Below are 21092 nucleotides of genomic sequence, written 5' to 3'. Positions count from 1 at the left end.
TAAGTATTGTTCTATATTTTTTTTATTAATTTCTATTACAAACTATCCACTCAAGATTCATTCTTCCATGAAGATGTAGGAAATGTCTAACTAATTATGCCATATTGGACTCTTAATAAGTGCAAAACTGCATTTTATAGTCTAATAAGAGCATGTACATCGCAAGGTGATAAAGAAATGATTAAATACACTTAGCAAGATGATAAGAAAAATAACCATTATAGGGAGAAGTGATAAAAGAAGAAAGAAAAGTTGGGATGATAAAGTTATCACCCGTCGATAAATTGCAAAAAGCAAAATTGTGGACCAAAAGAAAGAGTGATGCGAGAAATAAATATTTTTTAATTATTTTGTTTTCAAAACACTTGTTATCCGTTTCATACTTGAATGTTTTAATTTATTTCTACAGTTTCATGTTTGTAATTTTTTAACCATACATTAATTCTTATTTTTATAACGTTGTGTGCAATAAATTTCACCATTTTTCCTTAATAGAAATCTTATCTTTTCTCATAAATACCATCTTCCCGATATATATATTAAAAAGTATATGTAATATTGAATAATAAGTGATAAAATAAAATATTGACAAAATTTTTATGTGGGACCGATTAAAAATGAAGTATGAAGAGAATTAATGTAGTGATGTAGTGATAAAAAATAAGAGAAGATAAAAAATGAATATGTGGCAAGAGAAAGAGTGTAAAAATGTATTAGTGTGGTGATAGGAATGTGGATGCTCTAACACACTATTTTTATTGAGTTGACATATTTATCCTCTTTGTTGTTGTACTAAACTTAAAAATTCAACTAAAACCTATTAACACAATTGACATGGCATTGCAATTCTAAACAAATTATTTTTATTTTACACCTAATTTATCTAATATATTTTTAAAAATAAATTCAAAAGAGGACTCACATCTTCCTCTTTCTTCCTTGACCGTCCGACGTCTTAGGCTTCTTTCTTCATTGCTCGACCAAAGGAGATAAATCTATGGACCAACAAGTTATGACAACGATGAGTTTAGAGATTGGAAGAAGGATTTGAACCAAGATCGAAATACTGAAAGAGAATAGGAAAGAGAGCGTGAACCTGATTATGAAAGGAAACGATTGACTAGAAGCAAGAGACAGAACGGATTGATCGATCCACATTCCATGGTGAAGGGAAGGCAGTAGAGACGGAATTGTTGTTGTTGCCAATGATAGCTCTAACGATAGTTTTGACGGGGGAACGGAGATAGTGGAATTGGAGGTGGCAGTGAATGAAAAAGGAGGAGAGAGGCGGGGAAGGATGACACAGGAAGATGGTTGTTGCCAATGATGTATAGTTCCGACGATAGATTTTGTATTTTTTTAAAATTTGTCAGATAAAATATGTGAAAACAAAATAATTTGTTTGAAACACAACCATATCAACACTGTTACTAAATTCGAGGAGTCATTAATAAAATATCGGATTCTTGCCAGATAGCCTATACAGATTACAGAGGATAAATATGTCAATTCCAAAAAAAATAGTGTGTTATTATTAGACTCTAAAAGTGTAGATTTAGACCCGACCCCGTCTAAATTCATAAGTTATTAGGAAACATTCATTCTCACTGAAAAACAAAATGATAAATATAAAAAGTATTGTCAGAATAGTGATATGTAGTTTTCATTTTAAATACTTTAGGAAATAAACATTCTAACTAACACAAATAATAGGAATTATTTACAAAAATAAATAGAAAACATAAATTGTAAATAGAATTATTGATGTATGCGGACAATGTAAACAAAGATAAGAAGATCGAATTCTGTGTTTACGACTATGAGGGAAGAACAAAGTCGAAAACATAGTTTTCGACTATGCAATTAAACATACTATTTAAATTGTTTCACCTATTTACAAAAAGTACTTTCAAGTTTTGACAAATTAACAAAATAGTCCCTTTATTATGAATTTTGTTTTACGTAATCAATTAATCAACTTAAGACAAAAAATATTAATATCTAAAGGCATGATAGAAATCCATGAAGACAATATACAACATTTTCAAGGATTAATAAGAGCACATCATAGGATGAAAACAATACATTACGCTGGTTATCTTATAAATCAATATGAACATACTAGACAAAAATTAAAAGAGGAGAAAAAATATTTAAAATCTTTAGAAACATTAAAAATACAACTAGAAACTGCATGATGGCAATAACATCAGATATAATAAAAATAAAAGAAGATTTAAAAGATATTAGAAATGAATTAAATGAAAAATTAAATAATCTAGAAAATATGATTATAGAAAATAAGAAAACAATTGAAGAATCATTTTCTATAATGAATGAATATATAAATCAACATAAATAAAAAGACATATATCAAGAAATTAATGATTCAAAAAATTGTCTTAAAAATATTAAAGATTTATTAGAAAATCAGAATGAAAAAATATTTCAGGACGAGGGAGATATTATAGAAAGATTAAACGAAGAGTTATATAAATTTGAAAAACTAAATTCAGAAAAAGGAAAATCTATAATTCAATACCCGAATATCCAACAAGAAATCATTATCACAAAACCCAAAAGAATAATTACTCTAGAATTACCTCGTAGAATAGTATAATGGAACAAGAAAATATATCAGACCAAATATCAGAAGTAAGGCAACTTCTATCCCAACTAAAAATTATTGAAGAAGAAAAAGAAACTTATGAGCATAAAAATTACAATATAGATGATGATAAAGAAGATGTAGTATATGGGTACGAATCAGAAGATGATTTACCATTTAGAATGAAACTAGAGGAAATTCCAGAATCAACTTCAGGTCATAAAAGAAGAAGAGAATTTTATCATAATGATTATATGAATGAAAAAGGATATACTAAACAAAATGACAAATGGAAAAAATTTCCTGACGAATATACACCATCAATTAAAACTAATATAGATATTCTAAATTTAGACTGTGTTCAAAATAAAGAAGAGGCTTTAACTCTTTGGATGAATAATACAGGATTATTAATTCAACTAGAAAAAATATTTCAAGATTTTAATCCTAATCTAGTATGGACCTTTGTTACTTACAAAGTGACAGGATCTGTAAAAAACTATTTACAAACTCTATCACAAGCACAAATAGATATCTTACTAAGAGAAAAAAACAACAAATTCAGAAGTTTTCTTCACATTAGTAGATACCATAAATAGAGAATTCCTAGAAAAAGATGATGTAGATAAGAAAAAAGCAACTGAAGCTGCTGAAGCAGAAAAAGCTTTATGGCATCTTAACAACATACAAATTTGCAATATGTGTGATTTAGAACCCTATACATGTGAATTTCAAAAATATTATTATAAATTACCTGCAGAATCTAGAGAGACTCATAAAGAAACTTACTTAAATAAATTACCATGGCCACTCAATAAAGCTATAAAAGACATATTTATGTCAGAAATAGCGAATAATAGAATAGCTAATACCTTAGGAGGAGCCATTGAGGTAACCCAAAACTATATAGTCGAGCAATGCTTGCAGCGGTCTATAAAGAAACAACTTAAACACCCTACTGGGCAACTATGTTGTAAAAATAATCCAAGAATACCAGGTAATTATGGCTGTAATAAAGAAAGAAGAAGAAAAATTATAAAGAAATATAGATGGAGAAAATTTCCGAAAAATAATTATAAAAAATATAACTATAAGAAAAATAACTTTAAAAGAAAAAAGTTTTTTAAGAAAAAATCACCTTATAAAAAAGAAAAATATTGTCCCGAAAATAAAAGAACATGTAGATGTTGGCTTTGCAATGAAGAAGGTCATTATGCAAACAAATGTCCTAATAAAAGAAAGACTGAAAATAAAGAAAAACTAAAAATCTTAAATATAGCAATAGAAAATCATTTAGAACCAATAGAAGATTCAGATTCCGAAATAGAAGAAATATATGAATTACTATCTGATAGTAGTCAACCTAATAGTTCGGAAGAAGAATATTCATCTTCAGATGAATAAACCCAATCCGAATTGTACATTTATAGAAATAAAATACAAAGAAAAGTCTTACGATGCATATATTGATACAGGAGCAACCTTATGTTTTGCTTCGGCAAAAATCCCATTTCAATGGAATAAACTTCAAAAATCATTAGTTATATCAATAGCAGATGGTAGTAAACATCTCATTTGGAAAGCATCATTCTTTAATAGAATAAAAATAAGAAATTATACATTTATAGTACCATCAATATACCAACAAGAATCAGGATTATCTATAATAATAGGAAACAATTTCCTAAAACTATATCAACCATTTTGCCAGTACCTACATCATATAGAACTAACTGCACCATCTTATAAAAATCAGAAAAGTACAGTTATAAAAATACCGATACTAGTAAAATTAAATAAGCTACAAATTACTCAAAAACTTAAGGTTATTAATGAAAGACTAGGTATACCAGATGATTTACAAAAAGATATAGAAAATTTATTAGAAGATGTATGTAGTGATAATCCATTAGATCAAAATAAAAATAGTATCCAAGAGTTAATAGAAATAAGATTGAAAGATCCTAATCAAGAAATCAATGTAGAAAATAAAATCCCATATTCTAAGATTGATGTTGAAGAATTCACAAAAGAATGTGCTGAACTACTAGAAAGAGGAATACTAGAAGAATCTACTAGTAGGCATGCTGCACCCGCATTTTATGTAGAAAATCATAACGAAATAAAACGAGGAAAAAGAAGAATGGTAATTAATTATACAAAAATGAATGAAGCAACAATAGGAGATGCCTATAAATTACCTAGAAAAGATTATATACTTCAAAAAATTAGAGTAAGTCATTGGTTTAGTACTTTAGACGCTAAATCAGGATTTTGGCAATTAAGGTTACATGATAACACTAAACCATTAACAGCTTTTACATGTCCTCCCCACAAACACTATCAATGGACAGTATTACCATTCGGATTAAAACAAGCACCAGGAATTTATCAAAGATTCATGGATAAAAACTTAAAAGGATTAGAAGACTTCTGTTTAGTATATATTGATGATATATTGATCTATACAAATAATACATTAGAAGACCATTACCAAAAACTAAAAACAGTCCTAGAAAAAGTAAAAGAAAAAGGTCTAGTCCTAAGCAAAAAGAAAGCAATAATTGCTAAAAATGAAATAGACTATTTAGGGTTAACTATATCAGGAAATGGAGAGTTAAAACTACAAGATAATGTAATAAAAAAATTAAATAACTTCCCTTCAAAAATTGAAGATAGAAAACAATTACAAAGATTCTTAGGATCTTTAAATTATATTTCTGATCAAGGCTTTTTTAAGTCTCTAGCAAAAGAACGAAGACAATTACAAAAGAAATTAAGTACAAAAGTCCTATGGACTTGGGATATTCATAATACTAATACTATTGACAAGCTGAAAAATGCTTGCAAAGATCTCCCAAAATTATACAATCCGCAAAGTGATGATTATCTGATTGTGGAAACAGACGCCTCTCAAGAAACTTAGGCTGGCTGTATGAAAGCAAAAATCAATATACAGACTGAAAAGTCGGAAAATAAACAAGTCGAAAGACTATGCAAATATATATCAGGAACTTTCTCAGAAACTGAGCAAAGATATCCTATTCATGAGAAAGAGACACTTGCTTGTCTCAAAACAATGAGAAAATGGAGAATTGAACTTCTTCCTAAAGAGTTTGAACTCCGTACTGATAGTAAATATCTTACAGGATTCATAAAATATAAAATTTGAAGCAACTTCAATCAAGGAAGATTAATTCGGTGGCAGCTAGAGCTACGTCAATTCCCGGCAGTCATAAAATACATAAAATCAGAAAACAACGTCATAGCAGACACTTTGACAAGAGAATAGAGGAAATCGTCAAAGGAATGATGGATCAGATAACTATCATTAGAAAAGAAATTGAAGAACGACAAAAGAAAATAGCTCAACTTGAAGCAGCCATAATTCAACTTGGAGGAAAAATCCAACCATTAGAGTCAACTAGCAAAAGCGTGGTGGACCCATTATCAACAAAAACAACAACAACAATTGGATCTTCATCCAAGCAGGACTCAACAATTATTCCCCCAACACTACAATATGATACTACAAAGTCATCCCAAACGAAATACTATGCAATACTGAATGGCCCTATGAAAGGAGTTTATGATCATTGGCACAAGGTTTCTGCCTTTGTCACTGGTCAGTCCAATATTCAACATAAGTCATTCCCAACTAGAGAAGAGGCCTAAAAAGCCTATGAGGAGTATCAAGCCCAGGAAAAAATTCCCCACTATAAATCCAAACTTCTTTCCCCATCATCATCCTCAAATATTCCCCAAAGAAGGCTTACCACCAAAGGAAAAATTCCATCATTAATCTCTAGTATACCTACTAGAGTAGAAAACGCCAGAGCCAAACAACTATCCCCACTAACATTTAATGAGTGTTATTCAATGCTCATCAACTATACAGAAAAAGAAATGAGTAACCAATATTTCTACCCAGTAGCCAGGATAAATTCTAGCCCAAAAGCTATTTTTATCCCGGGAGCAAATCCAATGACCGTATACAGATTTTTTGTCCATGGACTAATAGACACTATCTATCTAGATAATACCACGGAGCTTTCGGAATGCACCCCTAAACTAGTCCAAACTGTTAGGAATTACATAGACAATATGGCAAAAAATAGAAGAATATACGTAAAAATATATAGTTCTTTCCCTGTATTTGATGAAGGAAGAGCTATCGTTCCAAGTTACGCAGCAATAGAATTAGGAATCTCTAATGGAAATTATCCGCCTAGAGAGGATAAATTCTGTCAGGAATTAACTAATATCGAAGAATTAAATGGAAGATATCTAGCAGGAATGCTAAGAGAAACTTCAAGAATAGGAGGAAACAGTCATCGCTTCATCAATTACAAATCAGAAAATATTTCAAAATTCAGCAAGAAGATAACTGATGAAGGAATAATAGCCATACAAAATTTCGAGGAACCATTTAATAACTTCTCGGGACCACTAGAAAAATTACCACAAAAGACAAGAGAAGTAATATGCATGCTTTTCAAAGGCAATGAAGACAAAGAATCAACAGGAAGAGCAAGCACAATAATAGAAGAAGATGAAGACAAGAAATTTCCACCACTTAGCAAAAAGGAGAATCCAATGCCATCCACCAGCTAAGCAAGATGTAGACACCATTGTCTTCTTGCAATAAGTGAGTATGTAACGTAAGCCCTGATGTAAATTTTTAAGGGCACCAATAATGTAACATATAATGTAATATTTAGGGGTATTAAGTGGAATATAGTCCACTTTCTGTGCATATAAATATGTACCCTCTGGTTCACTTAGAACTCAGAGTTTTCTGAAGTGAAATAAAATTCTCCTTTGTTGATAACAAAGCAAACGTTTTGATTTCCCGTTTGTAGGAAGTCTGTTCTACTATCAAATACTCAAACATCATATAAAAATACTACAACCAATCACAAAAAATATCAAGCAATCTATCATCAAGGCATCAAGAAATATCACCAGCAAAAGCGCTCGCAAAAGTATTCACAAGAGCTTCAGGTATGGATTCACCAACAAATACACTTAATTTATATTTGGATTCACCTATAGATTCAATTGATGCATCTTTATTAGAAAATCTTAGTACTAGAGAATTATTTGCTTTACAAAATGAAACAAATCAAAAAATAATTCAATTACAAGAAATAATTGCTGATTATAAACAGCAAATAGATAGAAGAAGAATCAAAGAAATAGAAATATCATTCAGAAGAATACTACCTTCTGAATTGGCAAGAGAAATATCAACTAGATATGAAACAGATCTATCTTCATTAATAGATAATTCATACAAAAAGATAGAAGAAAATATGGATGTATTAACACATATTGAAATACAATTAGAATATCTTTATGAAACTAATATGTATTATGACACTGAAGAATTAGAAGTAGATTGGTCAGACCAATCTATTTAAAATCAAACGTCTGTATTTTTATCTTATTAATAAAAATTTATTTATTAACCAACATTTCGATCTTCTAATGCGCATTTTAAATTTTGGTATCAGAGCCAGAAGATGAGTTATATTCACAACATAGCACAGGGAATATATGTTATGAAATTAGAGAAAAACAGCCCAGATCTAAATTGGTTAATAGATTACTGCGAAGAATATATAGAAAGGTGTTTTAACGACCTTAGAATTATTATGGAATTAGATAATGAAAATATTAGAGCTTTAAATATTTTACGATCAGAACTATCACGTAAAATTGATCTCTACTGCATTATGCTAGAACAGCTCAGACTTTACAATAGTTAAAAATGGAAAAAGAAATAGCTTCAACATCATCGTCAATCAATACTATAGACTATTTAGATCTACAAGAAGAAAAAGGTTCCTTCAAAAGAGATATTTTAGTTAATAAAAATATAATTAAAAGAATTAAAAAAGAAGAATTAAATCTTAAAGAAGGACAAGATATAAAAAAGTCTTTAAGAAACTTATTAAGTAGAAAAAATATACTCTATTTTGGAAAAATAACCGCCGAATATCCAATAGAAATTTCAACCACAACAGGAGAAACAAGTATACCTATTATAAATGGTAGAGAAATAAAAGAAAAAATTGATAAACTAAATATAAAAGAAGAAGATAGAAATAAAATAGGTTATATTCACATATCGACTGTTCAGATCCTAATAAAATCGACATTCATGGAAGGAATAGATTCGCCAATAAGATTAGCAATTTGTGATGATAGAATTCAAGATCCACGAGATAGAATAATAGGAATAGTAAATGGTAATCTAGCATATACAAAACTAAAATTTAATGTATCACTACAACTAGGAATACCTTTATGCACAGAAAATCTAGATAGATCATTAATAATAGCATATAAATTTTATAGGGATAATTTAATGGCTAAAGAAGATTATCCATTCACAATAACTTATGAAATAGGATATGCACTATCTAATAGTCATCATAGTATACAATTTAAAGATAAAGATAAAATATATTTAGAAGATCTATTTGGCATAACAGCTAAAGTAGGAACAATAAAAACAACACCAATAAGTTCTGTACCTAGAATAGATAATACATTAACTAAAGAACGAATATTTTGTAGGCCAAGTATGAGACTAATCAAAGATAATATTAAATATATATCAGACGAGGAACCATCAACCTCTAAAAATAATGATATACAGAAAGAATTATATAAATTAAATAATCATTTGTTAACAATAGAATCTAAATTAGAAAAAACATTATAAGGACCAAATTATAAATTTATAAAATTTATAAGGACCAAAATATATTAACAAATAAAAACGAAAAAACATAAAAACATATGGGTCCCATGAAAAAGGAAAATCGACGATATCCCTATTTTATATTTACTCTCCGTTTTCAAACCACATGACTGTAGTCCACCCCAAATAATAGAAGATTAAAATAATAAAAATTGAAGATTACGATACATGGATAGGCTGGGCAGTCATATCTAATTAGTTTGTTGATTAAAAAGAATCTTTTTATCTAACTCACACATCCTCTATTTAAGTTTGTAAAAAAACGAGTCATATTTCCAATCTCATAGACATGGCTATGGCTTCTCTTCTGTGGCTGGTGCTCGTTGCATCCATAATATTCCTAGCGGTTCTTTTCAAGAAAAAGTCAAATAGCAGAAAGCAACTCATACTGCCACCGAGTCCTAGAAAGCTGCCAATTATTGGTAATCTGCACCAGGTTGGAAACATGCCTCGCCTCTCCTTCCGCCGGCTCGCCAACAAATTCGGGCCAATTATTTATCTACAGCTTGGACAGATCCCAGCTGTTGTGGTCTCATCAGCAAAATTGGCCAAAGAGCTACTGAAAACACACGATCTTGAAACCTCTAGTCGTCCCCAGATTTTTTCAGCCAAGCACTTGTTCTACAACTGCACGGACATAGGATTCTCTCCTTACGGTGCTTATTGGAGAGGAATCCGGAAAATCTGCATCCTGGAGCTACTAAGTGCAAAACGAGTCCAGTCCTTTAGCTTTGTTCGTGAAGAAGAAGTTTCAAAGCTAGTTGATCGAATTGCTGGCTGCTATCCTGGGAAGGTTAACCTTTCCGCTTCTAGGCCTATATTCTAACTCCATCATCTGCCGCATAGCATTAGGGAGGGATTTCTCACAAGGTGGGGACTATGATAGACGCGGGTTCCAAAGCATGCTCGATGAATTTCAGGAATTGTTACGAGGTTTCAGTGTTGGTGAATACTTTCCTTCTCTTCAGTTCGTTCACACCTTGTCAGGCATGAAATCTAGACTCCAGCATACTTCCCAGAGATTTGATCAGTTTTACGATGAGGTGATTAATGAACATCTCAATTCTAATGGAGAAAAGGAGCCCAAGGATCTTGTGGATGTATTACTTGATATACATAAATCCGGATCTGCCGAAATATCCCTCACTATTGATAATGTCAAAGTTATCATTATGGTCAGTACATACATTTTCTCTTAGTTATCAGTTAAATATTATTTTGAAAACTAGATATCAATTAATGTTATGACAAGTTAATTAGTAGGTCATAATTTAACCTATTCTCTTGTTGAGTGATGTGACCACACATTCAACTGCTAAATGATATGAATTTGAAGATAAATCTATGATCGAAAAGAGTTTATGGATGGTATTAGTCATTCTAGAAATAATTGATGACAAATAATCTTGCATTACGTGGTAGTATAACTAGTAACAAGCTTTGACCTTTGAACCTCACGGTTTGCAAGAAGAGTGCCCGACCAATGTGGATCAAATTAGGCTGGTTTATTTGGCGTAATTGGATACATGTTATAACATTTAATGCTTCTTTCTAGGACATGTTTGTAGCAGGAACTGACACGACCTTCATAACCTTAGACTGGGCCATGACAGAGCTTCTGATGAACCCTAAAGCCTTGGAGAAGGCACAAGCCGAAGTACGTAACGTCGTGGGAGAAAGAGTTGTCAAAGAGTGTGTTTTACCTAATTTACACTACATGAAAGCTGTGATTAAAGAAACTTTGCGTTTGCATCCTCCGGCTCCAATATTACTCCCAAGAGAATCCATTCAAGACATTACTATAGATCAATACGAGTTTGCTGCAAAAACTCGAATTTACATCAATGCTTGGGCAATTGGAAGGGATCCAACGTCATGGAAAAATCCTGAGAAGTTTAAACCAGAAAGATTTATGGGTAGTACTATTAATTTCAAGGGCAGAATTTTGAGTTAATACCATTTGGAGCAGGAAGAAGAATTTGCCCTGCTATCACATTTGATGTGGCAAGCATTGAACTTGCTCTCGCTCAGGTTCTCCATAGCTTTGAGTGGGAACGTCCTCCAGGAATTAGTCCGAAAGATTTAGACATGACTGAAGTTTTTGGCATGACCATGCACAGGATAGAAAACTTAATCGTCATTGCGAAACCACATTTCCGTTAGGTCTAATGAGTCATCAGAAGAAAACACTGTTCATTTCCTATAATCAATAAAATATCTGGCCTAGTAGCAGTCGATCTTCATAATTTTATCACTATCATAGTGAATTAATTTGTATGGACTTTGGTGAATCAATTCGTATGGTTTTTAAATTGTGTTATATGCATAACATGAGTTCGAGTCTGTGAGACAGTCTCTTCACATAATTGTAGGGGATTACCTTGCAGTTTGAGGCTTTTTGTTTGCAAATGATTTAATAAAAGTTGGGTTGTTATCAGAGCATGCCTTTTCTGATGACGCATGGGACGTCATTTGCTCATCCAGATGAACACGATGGCCGAAGATAATGATGGAGAAAGACTCTGGCTGCATACTCTGATTATCACTAAACCTCAGGAAGAACCAAGACTGTTTAATACAACCCAATGATATTTAATGAAGAGCATTTTGATATTTGGTCTCTTCATATTAAGAATCATCTCTGATTGCACCAATTATGGGATATTGTTGGAAGTAGAATACAAGAACCCGTTGTCGAAATTGAAATTTTCAACGGACATAAGAAGGAGCTTGAAGTAGCTCGTGAGTAAACATGAGACCTTAATTTTTATCACTCATGTTGTCAGATTAGAAGTTCCGAGACAGCATTGTAAGGGTAGAGGAGAAACCGTACATCGAGGGTTATGACCATGGATTTGCTCTCGACATATCACCTAACCGTACTATCAGACTTCCAGTGAGATTGCAATCCATCCACGGAGGTGTAACAACTTCACTCAGCCCTGGCCCGCTTGCCATTTATTGCGTTCACCGGCATCAACAGCACAAGTACGGAGTGGCCACAGGATCGACTTCTATCTCCATAGACCAACACTCATCTTTGCTAAAATTTAGAGTTTTAATGGATGAGCTCTCGAAAAGAAGTTGCAACTTTTTTGACATGGATAGAACTAATCAATTCCTTTATAACCCATAGTTTTCATGTACCTTTCCGATGTGGATTTTCATAATCATACGTGTTCGGCTCTAATACCAAATTGTAACGAGCCAACTCCGCCCTGACCCAACAACAACAAGCCTCAATTCCACCGTGTGGAGTCGGCTATATGAATCCTCAACTTTTAAGCACAAGGGCTATGTGTAATTCACATGCCGTGTTCCGAAACATATAAAATACATGTAATATGATATATATATATAGGAAATCATCTGATGAAACATAAAGACATATATAGCTAACACTAATCTATAACTAAAATATATACCCTACAAATAAACCTATCTATAAAGCATTTGCTACATGAATACGACGTCTCCACTCCCCTCTCTCCTCTACTAAGTCTTCTGAAATATCTAATAACTCTAAATCCTTCCTAATTACCCTCTCCCACGTGAGTCTAGGTCTCCCCCTCCCTCTCCTCTCTGTTCCTATATCTATGTCCTCACACTTCCTTACCGGAGCATCTATAGGTCTACGTCTCACATGCCCGAACCACCTAAGTTTACCCTCTCTTATCTTTTCATCTATAGGTGCAACTTTAAGGTTGCTCCTGATAGTCTTGTTTCAGACTTTAGCTTTTAATATAAGTCCATTCGACCATCTCAACATCCTCATCTCTGCAACCTGAACCTTGTGCTCTTGTTGTTTCTTTATCGGCCAACATTCACTTCCATATAGAATAGCAGGTCTCACTGCTATTCTATAAAAGTTTCCTTTGAGCCGACTTGAGATATGTCTATCACACAAGATACCAGTTGCTTTTCTCCATTTTGCCCATCCCGCTTGTATGCGATGAGTGACATCCTTGTCAATCTCTCCATCTTGTTGTAGGATAGGTCCTAGATATCGAAATCTATCGCATCTAGGTACATCTTCTCCTCCCAACTGAATGGTACTAGACTGACCCCTACATTGTCCACTAAAATCGCAATGCATATACACCATCTTACTACGACTTAATCTAAAACCATTCGACTCCAAGGTCTCCCTCCATAACTCTAACTTTATATTTACTCCTTCTCTGCTCTCATCAATCAAGACGACATCATCCGCAAACAACATGCACCATGGTATATCGTCATGGATGTGTCGAGTCAATATATCCATCACTAACGTGAAAAGATATGGGCTCAAAGCTGAGCCTTGATGCATGCCTATGGTGATTGGGAAATCTGACGTGTCTCCTCCATTTGTCCTCACGCTAGTCCGTACTCCCTCATACATATCTTGAATGAGGGTGATATACTGACTAGAGACACCATGTTTGGCTAAAGCCTACCAAAGAATGTTTCGCGGGACTCTATCATATGCCTTTTCAAGATCTATAAAAACCATGTGCAAATCTTTTTTGTTTGTCCTATATTTCTCCATCAGGCTCCTCACAAGAAAGATTGCCTCCATAGTCGATCTTCCAGGCATAAATCCAAATTGGTTCTCGGATATTGTAGTGGTAGACCTCACTCTATGCTCAATAACCCGCTCCCATAACTTCATAGTGTGGCTAATGAGTTTGATGCCTCGATAGTTTGCGCAATCTTGAATATCTCCCTTATTCTTGAAGATTGGAACTAACGTGCTTCTCCTCCAAGCATCTGGCATCTTACACGAGACCATTATCTTGTTAAACAGTCTTGTCAACCACACAATAGCTATGTCTCCAAGACATTTCCATACCTCAATAGGGATATCATTCGGTCCGCATGCTTTTCCATTCTTCATCTTCCTCAACGCTTCTTTTACTTCATCAAAGCGAACCCTTCTTAGATAGCAGATCCTTCCATCTACCTCTAGAGGAGGGTCCTCAATATGCTCTTCTTGGCCACCATTGAAGAGTTTATCAAAGTAATTCTTCCATCTTAACTTGATATCCACATCGGACACCAAAACTTTGTCCTCTTCATCCTTTATGCACCTTATCCCGTTAATATCTTTGCTAACCCTCTCTCTTCGTTGGGCTATTTTATACATGTCCATTTCTCCTTCTTTAGTATCCAACTTCTCATACAAACCGTCAAAGAACTTGTTCTTCGCTTTTTTGACCGCCCTTTTTGCCTCCTTACTTGCCAATTTATATCTCTTATAAGCATTGACATCTTGAGATTTAGGCAAGCTCCTAAATAACCTTCTTTTTTTTTAATTTTCTCCTTTGTAGCCTCATCCCACCACCAAGATCCTTTTGGTGCGACTCCTTTCCTTTGGAGACTCCTAACATTGAGGAAGCAACTCTTTTAACACATCTTTCCATCGCCTCCCACATAGAGTTCACATCCTCATTTAGTCCCCAAACGTCTTCACCCATCATGGACTTCTTGAAGTCTTCTAGTTTGGTTCCTTTGAGACTCCACCAACGGATTGTGGGTTTATCATCACTCCCCGTCTCTTTCTTCCATTGCCTTACCTTTGTGTCTAGCACTAACAACCTATGTTGCATCGTAAGTGCCTCACCCAGTATGAACTTGCAATCCTTACACTCCTGACGATCTCTCCTCCGCGTCAGGAAGAAGTCTATTTGACTTAGATTTCTATCATTTTTAAATGTCACCAAATGAGAATCCCTCTTTTGAAAACAAGTATTTGGTATCACCAAGTCATATGCCGAAGCGAAGTCGAGGATGGACTCTCCCTCCTTATTTCTACTCCCATATCCGTATCCTCCATGAGCATCATCGTATCCGTCACGATCTTTGCCCACATATCCATTAAGATCTCCTCCGATGATGATTTTCTCACCATTTGGGATGCTTTACATTATTGCATCCATACTATCCCAAAATTCCTGTTTGATGCTATCACTCAACCCTACTTGAGGAGCATAGGAGCTGATAACATGCAACACATCTTTTCCCATCATGAGCTTGGTGCGAATTGCACAATCTCCATATCTTTGGACCTCGATAACATCATCTAGGATGGATTTGTCGACTACTATTCCAACTCCATTCCTGTTCTTATCTTTTCCGGAATACCATAGTTTGTGGCCGCTCTTGTCTAACATCCTACTCTTTTGACCTGTCCACTTCGTTTCTTGAAGACATAGGATGTGCACCTTTCTTCTCTCGCTGGACATTTATTGCGTTCACCCGTAGTAACGACGGAAGCCCGATGTCAGCACAGATTGACGTCTATCTTCATATACCAACACTCTATTTTCCAACAAGCTTTGTCTTCACTCGCATGCTATCTGAAAAAATTCTTGGATGGTCACCCATTCTAGAAGTCCTACATGCAAAGCATGCTTAACCTTGGAGTTCCGATGGATGAGGTTCCTAAAAGATGTCCAATTCTCATTGGTTTTGATATTTTGTTGGAATTCTTGTTGGAATTGAACTTTCGCGCGCCACCTAGGTTGCCACTCGCTTTAATTATCCAATAATTTGTCTCAGTCTTGTTAGTATAGATTTCCACTCACTTTAAGTATCTTATATTCGCTTATTAGAAACATTTTATAAACTGTACCCAAAGTGATACGTGTAATAGCTTCTTAAGAATATTTTCTTATCATTATTGTTCGTTGATAGTATAGGTTTCATAGTTAATCAACGAACAACTTTTCTTTGTAATAAACATCAGTATTTCGATTAAAATAATTTATTTTTTTGCAATCTCAATAAAAGTCTCATTTTACTTTATATGTTATAAAGAACTCTTGCCAGATATTCTAGTGTCTTAATAGTTGGATTTTAGATTTGATTATTTTAATTCTAAAATAATTGTCAAGCCTCATGCGTTAATATGTTACCTTCTACGTAAATGAAAAAAAAAAATCCAAACGAGCCATATTTACTTTCATCACGCTCAAGACTTTTTGGTACAAGAACAAAAACAGACAAACAATATTCTTTCCACCAAGAGCAATACCTTACAATGAACCTCCAGTCAAATATTAGGTATTCCTCACATTTCTTCGTTTTTTTTAACGAAATAAATAAAAAAATATACAAAACAACAAGATTTCTGATTCGGATACTTTCAGTATCTAATATTATAGAAGGAATAAAAAAGAATCCTGATTCGGAAATATTTATATTATAAATAACAAAGGAAACGCCAACATGGATAAATTTTCATGTGAGCTACTTGACACAGTCATGTGAAGAATAAAAAACGTAGGATAACATGTGAACATCCCATCATTCTGATCCTACTGCACATAATTTCATATTAATAAATTTCTAATTAATTTATGGATAGATTAAAAGAATATAGATGAAATGGAAAAGTCTTCGACTGCCGGTCAAGCTGATCGGCATGACGGGATCGGCCGAACTGTCTCATCAGATAGGATCACCACGGTTGGACTGTTAGATGCTCAAGAGTAGTCTCGAAAATAAAACATTTCTTTAGTTAACGTTTATAGGTCCACATAATAGGAGTTATACTTTATATAAGAAGATTATGGAAGATCAAATTCCTCAATTAAGGGATAATTTCCTACATAATTTCTCTAAGGTGATAAATTAAAATCCTAATTTACTCTATTGATTATTGAGATTAGGAGCCCATCTTCTCCACGACAGAAACACGCCATACACAAGTAGCTACGCACCCTTGACTAAAGTCTTGAGGTGAGTCTTGCTAGTCACGCAGACCGAAGACGCTTATACGTAGCTACAACCCTATATTTCTTTTGCAGGTTGCGATCGTGTCAACATCTTCACTTGATCCTTACGTCACCGTAATCTCTTCGGTCACGACATTGGTGCCGCCTGTGGGAAACGTGCAAAAATTCGTTTCCTCTATCTTCCCCTAATTCGGTACTATCGGAACACACTCTCCTTTTACTTGTTTTAACATGGTTCATACAAGATTTGAAATTGCGAGGGCCTCAGCCCCTCAAGAGCTGACCGATCATGCCCCTGCTTTCGATCCGCCCACACTAACTGAAGATCCCGTTCCTAAGGGGACATCAAGTCACCCAGACTGAACGGGCTGACCGTAAGGGCGCTCGCCCCCGTGCTCGACTTCCTCACGCTACATGTCGTGAGTAAGGGAAGACCCCTACTAATCAACATCCTTAGTAGACTTGTTCCTCCTCCCTACGTGGCTCGAAAGACTTCCACCCTCGTATAGAAACATTCCCCTACTAGTAGGAATCCATGGACCCAATCCCTACCGGGATGGGAATTCTGCCCCCAAATCGCCCCTTCTTAGGGGGATATTCTAGGTCTTGCCGACCAAGAAGGGGCGACCAAACATATGATAACTGGTATCTTCGATGATCCTTGGCGCAAGAGGTTCTTAAGGATTCGAGGCTCTATCGGCGCGAAAATGTGCCCTGCCGGCCATAGGATCTCACGGACTAGCCCCAAAGGAGACATGCACCACGCTCCTCGGTAAGGGGTGTTGTTTCGTCAAGGATCGAAACGAGATTTCGTGAAGAGCACGCGCGTTCTTCTGATTAGTCTTCGAGTAGGTTGAGTGACTTAGAACATAATGGGGGTTGAGAAGTATTTGAGCGTCTACGACCTGATGTAAGGCTCACCACGACGCCGAGGGCCTCGTGAAGTTACTCGAATCTAGAGAGGGAAGTGTCCTTCTTCTAGAGTGAGAAGTTTGCCCTAATGTGTTCACTGTATGTCTCTTATATGTCACAAGACATCTGAGTTGAGTCTTTATATATGGGAGCTTTTAGGGTTTGCTTGGATGCTCAATACTATGAAAGCGACCTATGCAGAGTGGGGACCATAAGTCTCCTTCGCTTTGGACGCTCATGTACCGAGTCTATCCTAAGCTGAGGTCGCCTACAGCTCCACAGTCCAAATAATCTATAAGTCCCTGCTTGTGGCGCCCACTCCCGACCCCACCTTAACGAGGATCAAAAAGGGTGTTCGTCAATACCTTTTATTCGTCGTATCCTATCATTGATTTGCGGAAGCGGACCCTATTGATGCCTCGTAGCCCGGACCTTTACTTTTTCATGAACCTGAAGAGAAAGAACATATATTTTTCGAAAAGGGTAAGCTATAATGCTTAGTGAGGTTTTATATTGAAAACATTTAATGAAGCATTGATTATGTAAAAATATTTGGATCATAAACATCTTAAATTATTTTGTCATCAATAAACTTTGCATCATCATTTCCGAAACCAAATCATCATAAAACATTTTTAGAAATCGTCGAACCCCATTAGTTTTGAAGTGTTAGTGTACCGTCAGCCCGTCAGTATGGGCAAGTGTACCGTCAGCCCGTCAACATGGACGCAAATAAAAGCTGTAGCTAGATATACTAGGAGAGTCGTACCTTCTGATCAGACCGTCAATATGGGGTCACAAGGACCAAGTACTCATTATAGATTGGGTCGCCACAAAGTCGACCGAATCCCATCATCAATAAAACATTTTATATTGGGTTCGCATTTATATAATATGTATAATAAAGCAAAACTTGCTTTTCATTCATCACTTATCGTAAAGCAAAAACTTGCTTTTAAATCGTTAAGAAGCAAAGGAAACTATGCTTTTGGGGTTCGTTAAGAAGCTGTAATTATTTTAAAAATATAAGGGTACAATAGTCATTTAAATACTTCAACTGAGTATAAAAATAAATGAACCGGTCGGTTCATTTCATTCTTCTTCTTCTTCCTAACCGTCGACTCACCGTAATCCTCTCTGGAATTGCCGGATATTTCCAGAATCCGGCGATGGTGAACGTCGTCGATTCGGCAAAATTCCGACAATTTCCGAGAGGAAATTCCACAAGGATTACGAATATACGATCGGTTTTTTCTCAAATTCTAATCTGGTAAGTTTTAAATTTCGATTTTAAGAATTAGGGTTCATCGAAAAAATTTGGGGTTTTCTTCTGATTCTGACATATGTTATCCTACATCTTCTCCTGATCATTTCTACATAAAAATCGGTGTCAAAATCGTTCTAATTTAGTCTGAATTAAATTTTTAAGTTTCGGGTTCTTACCAATTTGGCCTGAAATCGGTTGTTTCTGACGTTGTTGGCTTTGAAACAGGTTGGGGTTGCCGAATTGGGGTTCGAAATGGTTGGAAACGGCTGACTCGGCTGTGACTCGGTCTCAACTCGGCGTCGACTCGGTGACCGTCGGTCGGCTGCTGGCTCAACAACGGCATCGATGATTGTCAGTGAACATTGGAGAACATGATTGAGGTAAGTCTCTAGTTTTCTAGAAAAATTTTATTTTGGGATGCTCTGTTCTTGGCCATATGGCTTTCTGTTTTGATTGGTGATGATTTTGTGATGATGTTTGATATTTTTGTTGTTCATTGGGTCTATGGTGAGGTTTATAATCTGTCTAACTGCCAGATTTTGATTAGATTGGGCTGGAGGTAGGTGTAGAAAAATCAGTGAGATTTAGTTGAAAATTTGGGCATAATTTGGCTTGTTTTGTGTTTGTCAAATTGTTGGGTTGGCATTAAGCCTCTGCTGCCGGTTTTGATAGAACAATAAGGCTGTCAGTTGTATGTATGCATGTGTTTATGTAGTTTTTGTTTCAAAAATTATAGGCCACTTGTCTTTGGTAAAAGATTATATCCTTGACTTGTGTTGTGTTTCTTCTGCCGGTTTGAAATAAGAGACCTAGCTGCCAGAATATGTTGAAAATGCATCATAGAATCTCCATATTTGTAGGCTTGTCTTGATGTGTAGAAAATGCTAAGACTTGTTGTTGTATTTTCACTAAGTTTAGTCTTTGTTGGGCTGTGATGATCTCTGCCGGTTTGAAGAAAGGGGTAAGCTGCCAATCTTTGTTGAAATTGTGCATTTGTAATGTCCAATATGGTAGGCTATCATGTGAAGAAAAATTTTGCATTGACTAGTGTATTGTTTGGTGTAGGAAATTGTCAAAGAATGGCTGCTGAATTTTGGTGAATTTTGGATGACATAATATGACTGTCGGTTGTACGTGAAATTGTATAGGTGTTTTTGGTGAATTTATAAGTAGTATTAGGTGTAGGAAAATGTAGTACTTTGTAGGTCTTGTGTATTTGAAATCACATGTAATAGCTATTGTAATTTGAGTAGTCAGAGATTGTATTTGGACATTTATAAAACAATCTCTCTTGTAATAATTTTAGTGTAGAAAATATTTCTTAGCAAAGCACATTTACTACTTACGTCCATTCGCTAAAATCGAATCTATTTGACGTAATAGGTCGTAACTTAATGTAGAATTTAATGTCTAATAAGGGTTATCATCGTAAAAACGAAATTTATCCTAACGTAAAAATCGCACATTTATCTCAATGTAGGAATCATTAATTTGGGTCGTTACACTACTGCATCATTTTCCCCCTTTCTTGTAGAAGAGCATACGGTCTCGTGGAAGACATAATGCTCATCTTGGGCTTTACTTTCGACGCTTGGGCCTCGTTTAAGCCTAGAGTCGTATCCTTAGTATGGTGACGTCGGTTTAGCAAGAGTCTTGTTTCTCTCCGAATAATTTTCCCCCTAGCCTTTGTCGGCATGGAGGTCTTTGTCTTCGGCTTCGGTCGACTTCACTTAGGAAGGACCGATCTTGACTTGAATTTTGAATTTTATCTTGTCAATTCTGGGAAAGAAGTCTGCTCGTCTTATACTATTG

The 21092-nt window shown here is 34.8% G+C and overlaps 2 protein-coding genes across 2 annotated transcripts; one reads left to right on the top strand and one right to left on the bottom strand.

Moving 5' to 3' along the window:
* The first annotated feature begins 9669 nt into the window (after window positions 1–9669).
* On the top strand, window positions 9670–11543 carry LOC139883295 (cytochrome P450 71AP13-like). Its single transcript, XM_071867489.1, is given in 4 exon segments — window positions 9670–10184; window positions 10186–10555; window positions 10936–11305; window positions 11308–11543. Coding segments are annotated over 4 exon segments (1491 nt in total).
* A 3740-nt stretch (window positions 11544–15283) lies between these two features.
* Window positions 15284–15607, bottom strand: LOC139883293 (uncharacterized). Its single transcript, XM_071867488.1, has one exon. It carries the CDS (start codon window positions 15605–15607, stop codon window positions 15284–15286), a length of 324 nt encoding a protein of 107 aa, XP_071723589.1.
* Between the last annotated feature and the right edge of the window lie 5485 nt (window positions 15608–21092).

This window comes from Rutidosis leptorrhynchoides, unplaced genomic scaffold, assembly GCF_046630445.1.
Source record: "Rutidosis leptorrhynchoides isolate AG116_Rl617_1_P2 unplaced genomic scaffold, CSIRO_AGI_Rlap_v1 contig38, whole genome shotgun sequence".
NCBI classification, from domain to species: domain Eukaryota; kingdom Viridiplantae; phylum Streptophyta; class Magnoliopsida; order Asterales; family Asteraceae; genus Rutidosis; species Rutidosis leptorrhynchoides.
This window is presented reverse-complemented; position numbering and strand designations above follow the sequence as displayed.